The 8,874-nt window shown below is 37.8% G+C and overlaps 1 protein-coding gene across 1 annotated transcript in view; it reads right to left on the bottom strand.

Moving 5' to 3' along the window:
* Positions 1-8,874, bottom strand: part of SPRYD7 (SPRY domain containing 7) — a 26,746-nt gene that overhangs the window by 9,385 nt on the left and 8,487 nt on the right. Inside the window, exons 2-3 of the mRNA XM_006761222.2 lie at positions 3,601-3,717; positions 1,908-2,074 (exon numbers count right to left, since the gene is read on the bottom strand). Of these exons, the coding sequence (XP_006761285.1) occupies positions 1,908-2,074; positions 3,601-3,717 (284 nt within the window). The remainder of the gene's footprint in view (positions 1-1,907; positions 2,075-3,600; positions 3,718-8,874) is intronic.

Below are 8,874 nucleotides of genomic sequence, written 5' to 3'. Positions count from 1 at the left end.
GAATGCCTTCCTAGTGCTGTAGTAGGCTATTGTTACTGTGTGATTATTGTATGAATATAATCATTGGTTAAATGTTGAAAGCTTATTTTTCTTGATTTCTCCTCAGAGAACAGTATAACCTGAAATTCTACATGAGAATGTTTTTCCTGCTTATAATCTATTCTACTTTTCCTATGCCATTGTGAGCAATTTGATGAAATTTGTTCTCAAGTGTTTGAACTAGGAAGATAAAATTAATGTGGCAGGGTAATGTCTTATTTTCTTGATTCTGCATATATTTCATCATTTTTAGTCCTTTTCTCAAATGGGCATGAAAATCAATGTCTAGTTTTAATGCTGACAGAAAAAAATGGCATTCTTAAATCTGTCAATTTGTGGTATCAGTCATCTCAATGAATGAAATAGGAAGGCAAGAATAACACACAGAAGTTCAGTACATTAACAAAGAAAAACATTTGTTACTGATTATCCTTTCTCATGTTTGAATTTCATCTTTTAGTGTAAACAGGTTGGCAGCATCAACTTGACTTGGAGATTCTCTTTCAAGAAATAACCATTTGAATAACAGTATTCCATATTATGAACACCTGGCAGTGACTACTAATACAGAACCAACTATTCAAAACAAGAGAGAAAAGCAGATTTTTAAAAAAAGTTTGTCTTTCATCTTCTTTTTCTTTAGTCAATCTCAAGGGGAAAACACTTTACCAATTTACCTATTTAAAAACCAAGTGTTCTTTATATTTTTTGAATTGCAGAAAAGAGATCAGACCATAATTAAAAATCTTTCCACATCTTTCTTCATTCTCTCCAAAATACTGTGTATTTCTTTAATTCAATAACCTGAATTTACCTTGTCTGTGTCATTTTATTATTAGAAACTTTCCCTAATTATTTACAGATTCCTTTCAACTTGGTACCAGAGCCAGGAACTCACAGTTCTGTGTATAAGGGCACTTTTGGTAAAGGAGAACCAAGAACTCTGTTCTCAATCAAGAGCTAACAGCCTGAACTCAGTGTACAAGGTTCTTGGATAACACCATCTGAGAGGAAGTATCTGAAAAAGACAGGAAGGGATCTTTGGATAATATTTCAATAGGGCAGCTTCAATAAAGCCTTAGGATTTCAAGCCCATTTCTTTGAAGGTTCTGAAAGTGAAATAAGTTTAATAAGATTTAGTTTAATGAAGACCAGCACTCCTGATAAAATGCTGTTATTCTTTAACAGAAATTCATAACAAATCTTACCTAATAATAGACAAACATGTAAATTGACTGTAGCTTTGCTATGCTAACCAGCCAATCAGGAGAGTATGCAAATTAACCTAACAAAGATGGTGGTTAATTTGCATACATAGGCTCCAAGCAGTGGAGTGAAGGCAGACGGCCCCGGGGCCGGAGCAGCAAAGCCGTACGGCCAGAGTGAAGGCCTGGGTCTCGGGTGCCAGAGGCAAACTGGTGCCAGCAGTCAAGGGAAGGGAAGGCCTACTGCACGAATCTCTTCATGTAACAGGCCTCTAGTTAAGTAATAAATGTCAAAATTTTCTCTGAGATCTCCAGCTGCAAAAATGCCTACTCCGGGTGAGTGAACTTTTAAAATTGTGGGCCAAGATTTCTCTGATGTTAGAGAAGCAGGAAATGTTGATCAGCAGCCAATCTGTCATTAACTCTCCTGAATGGAAATAAGGGCTCACTGATATCCCTCACCAGCAACAGCTGTAGAAAGCAGACAGTTCGGTAAGGCGGCAGCATCCTCACCAAGTGCTCTCTTTGGAAAATGTGCCACCTCATTAGATATATCCCTGTGCTTTGGAATTCAAACCACAAACTCCCAGGCAAAGTACATATACTAAAAGCAGTTCAAGTTTAATAATATACAGTGGAAGACAACTCCTCAAGAAAACTCACCACCACGTCTCCCTCCTGTGGAAGGCTGTTGGCTGGCAGCCTGTTTTTCTCCTCATTGTTGTGGTATAGAGCTCCATCATTTCTCATCACCAGACTGTGCACATCTCGGCCGAGAGGAATCTGATTCAAATTAACTTTCTGAGTTGCAACACCAATACCCCAGATTCCTAAAAATATAATGATATTCCTAAAAATATAATGAACTATTGTTTTGAATCTTTATTTAAAAAACAATCTTTTAAAAGAAGTTTGCAAGTTACAGTAGGTTCTGCAGACATAGCATAGCCTAGGAAATAAGAGTGGGCCTTGGAGTTGTACCTAGGTTTAAATCCTGATGTAGCTATGTCATCTTGGGTAAGTTGCTTAACCTCTCTCTGCTTACTCACTTGTGAATTATGGATCCCAACAGTACTTACCTCACAAAGGTATTATAAGATAATAGAGGCCTGATGCACGAAATTCATGCGTGGGGGTGGGAGGGGGGGTCCCTCAGCCCAGCCTGCGCCCTCTCACAATCCAGGACCCCTCGGGGGATGTCTCACTGCCTGTTTAGGCCCACTTACACACTAAAATAATATGTAAGTAAAGCACAGAGTAAATATTAAAAAATATATGAGCTATTTTCATTCTTTTTCTCTAAAATGATTTTTTTAAGAAGCTACACATTGAATTTAAAGGGCTTGGGTGTTCTATTTCTAGCACTATCTCTGAGAAGTGGGAAATTACTATCTTTCATTTTTTCATCTATATATAGTAATATGTGACAAATAACATATAACCCAGTCAATATCATGGAGAGAAAATTACTCATAAAGTATAAAATAATTTTCTTATCCAATACTTAAATTAGTGAATTAAAAACCTTTTGGGCTTAGGCTGACTATTATAATACTCATGTAAAATTGTTATACAATTCAAGAAACCATAAATTTTTAAAGAAAGCATAGACTTTAGACTTCTATCAGAATTCTCTATCTGCTGATTGCTTCAGATAATACTGAATCAGGGTATCTTAATTAGGAGTTAAGAGAAAAACTCAGGATCATAGGATTGATTTTATCCTAAAATAAACAGTAAGAGTCTATACCTTATATGCTTGACCAAAGGAAATGGTGCACCTAGCTGCAAATTAATAATTAATTATATTAATAATAATGCTAGTGCCTCACAATGATCTAGTATGTCCTGTTGTTAAAACACTTTCATAGCCCAGCCTGTGTAGCTCAGTGGTTGAGCATTGACCCAGGAACCAAGAGGCCACTGGTTCAATTCCTGGCCAGGGCATATGCCTGGGTTGTGGGCTCGATCCCCTGGGTGAGGGGGAGGGCATGCAGGAGGCAGCCAATCGATGATGTTTCTCTCTCTCATCAATGTTTCTATCTCTCTATCGCTCTCCCTTCCTCTCTCTCTAAAAAATCAATGAAAAAAAGAAAAACCACACTTTCTAGCTCATATAAAGAAGGAAAGGAAGGGCAGCTCCATTAATCCCATTTTATAGAGGTGAAAACTAAATCGAATTAAACTAAATTAAGTAATTAAACCAGAATCACACAAAGAAGAGGTGGAAGAAAATGTATTCTAAGTAAGAGTGTAGAGCTTTTTTACTACCTCATTAATCTTTTTCATATATTGAAAATTACTCCTAATATTTAAAACAATTAGGGCTATACTAGTAAAGTACCATTATACCAACCTGTGGACTGGATTTTGAATTCAAAGTAGCTTTTGTTTTGATGTAAAGGTGCACTGGCTAAACAACCTCCTGTTCCACATATTCTTCTTCCATTTTTTACAATAACAACATCTGTTCCTAAATAAAAAATGCAGACAATGTGTAAAGTTTTGTATTTTCTTATCTAACAATCAAGGTTAATTTCTGTTTCACTTTTAGCTCTTGGTCAACAACAAAAAAGTACACTATATATACTTTAAAATATGGAAATAATGTAAATATTTAATTCACTATTTTTTTCCTGAGAGAACATTTATATTTAATATTCATTTGTAGCTACAAATCTTGCTTAATTAGGCAGGTCCAAACCCTGAATTATGCTGAATATTTAAAATACTTTAAAAATAAAAAAACTTTCTTTCATTTTTAGCCAACAAATCAATTTGATTTCTTAAATCTCTTAATTTAAATAAAAGCATAAACACTTAGAAACTGGTAAATTAGTATAATTTTCAATTCAATCCAGATGAATTAAAACAATCTACTAACAGCTGGCTGAATATCTACTAAGTACAAAGTACTATGCTAGTGCATTAGTCAAGGAAGAACTGAAGAGTACATGGAATATGGAAAGAAACATACATCTTTGTTCTTGAAATAGGTAACACTGAAAAATGCTAACTTTAGGATTTTAAAAATGTTTATAAGATAGCTATTATAAATCATATTGCAAATATGTAATAAAGATTTTAACATCATTAAAAGCACTTTATTTTCATGGAAATTTTTAGTTTAGCTCAAATAACATTGATAGATGAGACTGTGAGAAAAAAACTGCAGTGTGACCTCAATACCAATTCTTTTCCAAATCTCAATTAAGAATGTATATAAGAGAACATGAAGAGACTTAATTTAATTCTAATATGTAAGAAATATACTATAGCACTGAGGCATGTGACTCCCAAGATCTGTGGCCAGTAGTAAGCGTAAAAGCCAAGAAGACTTGGCTATTGGAATTATATAGGACTCCTTCTAAGGGCATTAAATAAAACTAGGGCATAGTAACAAAAGGTATTAGCAGGGTGGCAATGATCACATTAACTCACTATTGAATTCATGTTTAAACAAAAATTATTTGAGATAAATAAGAAATAGAAATGCAAAATTTTCAACCTCAATCACAATTCTAAATTTTCAGACACTCTTCTAAATAAGGTTAGACTAAGATCCTACTATATGATTATTAAAAATTCACTAGCATCCATTTGTTTCTAATCATAAATGTTAAACTCCAAATTCTGAGTAACTTTATAAATAATTTGCATCTGGCTGCAAAATACACCACCAGCAATTTCAACTGGAGAGCACCCAGGACCCAGCTCCTCCTTGATGTAGAGACCATGTAGTGCTTGGCATCTAGCAGATGCTCAGCAAATAACTAATATAGAAATGAATGAATAAATATGCTCTGCTAAGCACTTTGCAGTGGACATGTAGCATCTGTTTTCCCTTTCCCAACAGCCTTCCCTCTGGAGTTCAAAACAGTTCCAAGGAAGCTGACTCAATCTCTGGCTTCAGGGGTACAGCTTTGACCTAGGTTAAGTCAATCAATGCATTCCATATTTCTTGGCCACAGTGATTAAGTGAAAAATGGTTATATGACCTAAGCCAGTAAAATCAAAGATAGTCTCAGGACTTCTGCAGAAAACAAAGGGATAAAGACACTCTCATTCTTGCTGGACCTAAATGAGGAAGCCCAAGGAGCTGCTGCAAGTTATCATGGAAACCGGGCTCCAGAAGAGGAGAAAAGAAACCCAGTCCTTGGCAGCAGTCTTTCCTGAAGCTTGTGCTGCCTTTGTACTTTTTTCAGTTACATGTACCAATAAATTTCCTTGATTGTTTAAACAACTCTGAATTATAATTTTTACTACTTCTAACTAAAAGCATTTTAAGTAAAACACATTTCAAAGAATTATGTGAATGAATGGCATTTTTTCTTAACCAGCAATGCTCTGTGGTTCCCATACATACTAAAATCATCTAATATCAAGCTCCTCTAGTAAATAGCTTACTGTCTTGGATATCATTCTAAGGTGCTAAGTTCATAGAAATATCAGAAGACCCTCAATACAATATAGTCTACTGTCAGAACTACAGAACCAACTCTGAACATGGTATTATTCTCTAACTTCAATATCATTTATCTCCAAGGCATTCTGCTAGGTACTGAGATATTTTATATAAAAAGATAAATATATTCAAGGAACACACTGGAGTGTTGTGAATAATTAGGGAATTATGTTTTAGATGTATTCCATTTCTTTTAGTACAAAGATTAAGATCTATGTAATTTGTACAGTTTTATTAATTATAAAGTCAAGGCCAATTTGAATACAGTCAGAGCACATAAAAACATAATCAGAGTATGTTTTAAGGAGGGAGGTCAAGAAGGCTGCAGTCTAAGGAAGTTCCATCTGCTTGCTTTGAGCACTGGACCAGACTTGCAGCTAAAATGCAGAATGTTCAATTTGAAAAGCCAGCTGAAAAATAGCTGATCTGAAATACTGTGAGTGGGGAGTGCAGAGAGGGGACAGAAGATGAGTGGGTGAGCCAACTTGTGCAGCTGTGGAGTACAGCTGGGAAGCTGGAGGGAAGGTGTGGCAGCACAGCTCCTGGCCACTGGGAGCATGGTGTCTCAGCCCCACACAGGGATCCCCAAACCAGAGCAACAGAGGAGGGAAGGGGAGCCCACGTAGCATCCAACAGTGGGAATCAGTGGTGATGTGATACACCTGGAGGTGATGTGGGTAGGGAGGACTCAGACAGCACTGTCCCAGGCAAAAAGCGAGTGCTTGGCTATACCACCAGCCAGGAGAGCTCGCCCTAATCTGTGTCCACGGAAGGGGCCACTCAGCAGAACCATGACTGGCAGAGGGGTCTGAGCCCATCACTCAGCAGTGAATTTGAGGGGCTGATTATTCTCTGAAAGAACTTTCAGCAGAGAGCAGGACAAGGGCCAGTAAGAGTACTCTGGGAAAGAGGTGTAATCCTCCACATCTCCAGCAAAGAGGAGCTCCTTCCCCCAGCTGTGGAACAGCTCTGGGCTGGAAATATGCACCCATGTGGCTGGGCCTGGTGGCGCAGGGGACTTGGATATCTGGACTGGTGGAAGCCTGGGCAGAAGCCCTGCCCAGCAAGAGCATTGAGCCAGCCATGCTGAAAGATTAGATATAGCAGGGCTGGTTCTTTTTTTTTATTATTCCCTCCTGCTTGGGGTGGCAACAAGGGACACCAGTGACCCAGGCAGAGCTGAGGGATTGGAAGCAGAGGAAGCACCTGCCCGCCCCTTCTACAAGCTACAGGCATCACCCCAAATGCAAATCTGTCTAACCATCCAGACCGTGACTGGATACCCCCACAGAGCCCAGTTCTGTGGGGGAAGGAAAAGCAGCTCAGAAAGTACTATTCAAGGGCCAAGTCCCAAAGCAGAAGCAACTTCTGGGTTAGAGAGGCCCTCTCCACCAGACTCTTTGGGGATCTGCCCAGGCAGGTTGCTCAGGGCCAGGCAGGGACAGCAACTCACATTGGCCTGCACCAGAGAACTGCCCTGGAGGCCTGACACCTACACACCAAAGGACTAGATCCAACAATATTGGAGCAAAATCCAGCAAGCTCCACAAGTAGCAGATCCAAACGTTTTTGTTTGGTTTGGTTTTATCTTTCTCCTCTTTTTTTTTTGTTTTTTTCTTCTATATTCTCTTATTGCTAGCTTTCATTTTAGTCTATTTTTCTCATTCTCTTTATTTTTTTAATCTTTATTTTTAATTCAGTTTTTTCTTTTCTTTTCCCATTTTTCTTTTCCTATTCTATATTTTATTTTGTTCAGTATTATTACTTTCCAAAATTATTATTTCATCCAGAATTTTTTTTTCTATCTTTTATTTTTTCTACTTACCCTATTTCTGGTCTCTTCCTTCTTTGCTTTCATATTCTCTTTTTTGTTTTAGTTTCTCCTCTAATTCTTTTGGTCCTGTGTCTTCTGATATCCTTTTGTGTATGTGTGTGTGTGTGTGTGTGTGTGTGTGTATTGTTTGTTTTTTAGACTTTTTGTTGGGGCTGTTTGTTTTCATGTTGTTTTTGGCTAGCTCTGGTTTTGTCTTTTTTGTTTTGTCTTGTTTTAGCACCTGTATAACAGTTGGCATGATGTAGCTGGGTTGAGACTTACAGTCAACAAACCTGAGGGCTGGGCCCAACAAATGGGACAACAACAACAATCGAGACCCAAATTCCACAGGATAGCCCACATAACCCATACAAGGGTCATTCCTAGAGCACCCAGCTCAGAAGATCAAAGAGAATACTAGGTGTACCAGTTAATAATGGCAGATTTTGTAATCAAAGAAAACACAATAATTTCAAGAGAAACATCAAAAGTGCTTTATTCAGATAATGTCCATCGCTAGCTACACATTTCCCCCATCTTTTAGGAGATACCATCCCAAAAGAACTTTTCTTGTTTTGAGGCAAACTATTCAGAGACCAAATTTTCCACTTCTTTGTATGTTTTGAAGTGCTGCTCAGAAAGTGTGTGTGCCATCGATCAGAACAAGTGGTAATCTGAAGGAGAAAGGTCTGGTGAATATAGCAGGTGGGTTAATACTTCCCAGGCAAGATCTTTTAACGTGTCTTTAACTGGTTTTGAAGTGTGTGATGGTGCGTCATCATGAAGCAAAATTACTTTGCCATTTCTTCTGGCACATTCTGGTCATTTCACGATCAAAGCGTGGTTCAAATTGATTATTTGTTGTCAGTAGCGATCAGTATTAACGGTTTCACCTGGTTTTAGAAGCTCATAATACACCACACCTTCCTGATCCCACCAAACGCCGAGCATTGTCTTCCTTCCGAAGCGATTTGGCCTTGCAGTCGATGATGATGGTTGACCTGGATCAACCCATGATTTTGTGCATTTGGGATTCTCAAAATAAATCCACTTTTCATCGCCAGTCACAATTCAATGCAAAAAAGACTTTCTTTCGTGCTGTTGAAGCAACATTTGACTGATGACTTCGGTTTTCCATTTGTCTTTCGTTCAGTTGATGTGGCACCCATTTTCCTTCCTATAAATCTTTCCTATTGTAAACGATCAGAAATTGTTTGCAGAGCAACGCTTAATCTTTCTGCACGTTGTTTTTGAGTTTGACACGCATCTTCATCCAATATGTTTGTCATCGTTGGTCTTCACACTTTTTCGGTTGACCTGGACGTTCTTTGTCTTTTTTTTTTTTAATATAT

Source organism: Myotis davidii, unplaced genomic scaffold (genome assembly GCF_000327345.1).
Source record: "Myotis davidii unplaced genomic scaffold, ASM32734v1 scaffold577, whole genome shotgun sequence".
Lineage (NCBI taxonomy): Eukaryota > Metazoa > Chordata > Mammalia > Chiroptera > Vespertilionidae > Myotis > Myotis davidii.
Note: the sequence above shows the minus strand (reverse complement) of the source record. Positions and strands in the feature narration are given on the sequence as shown.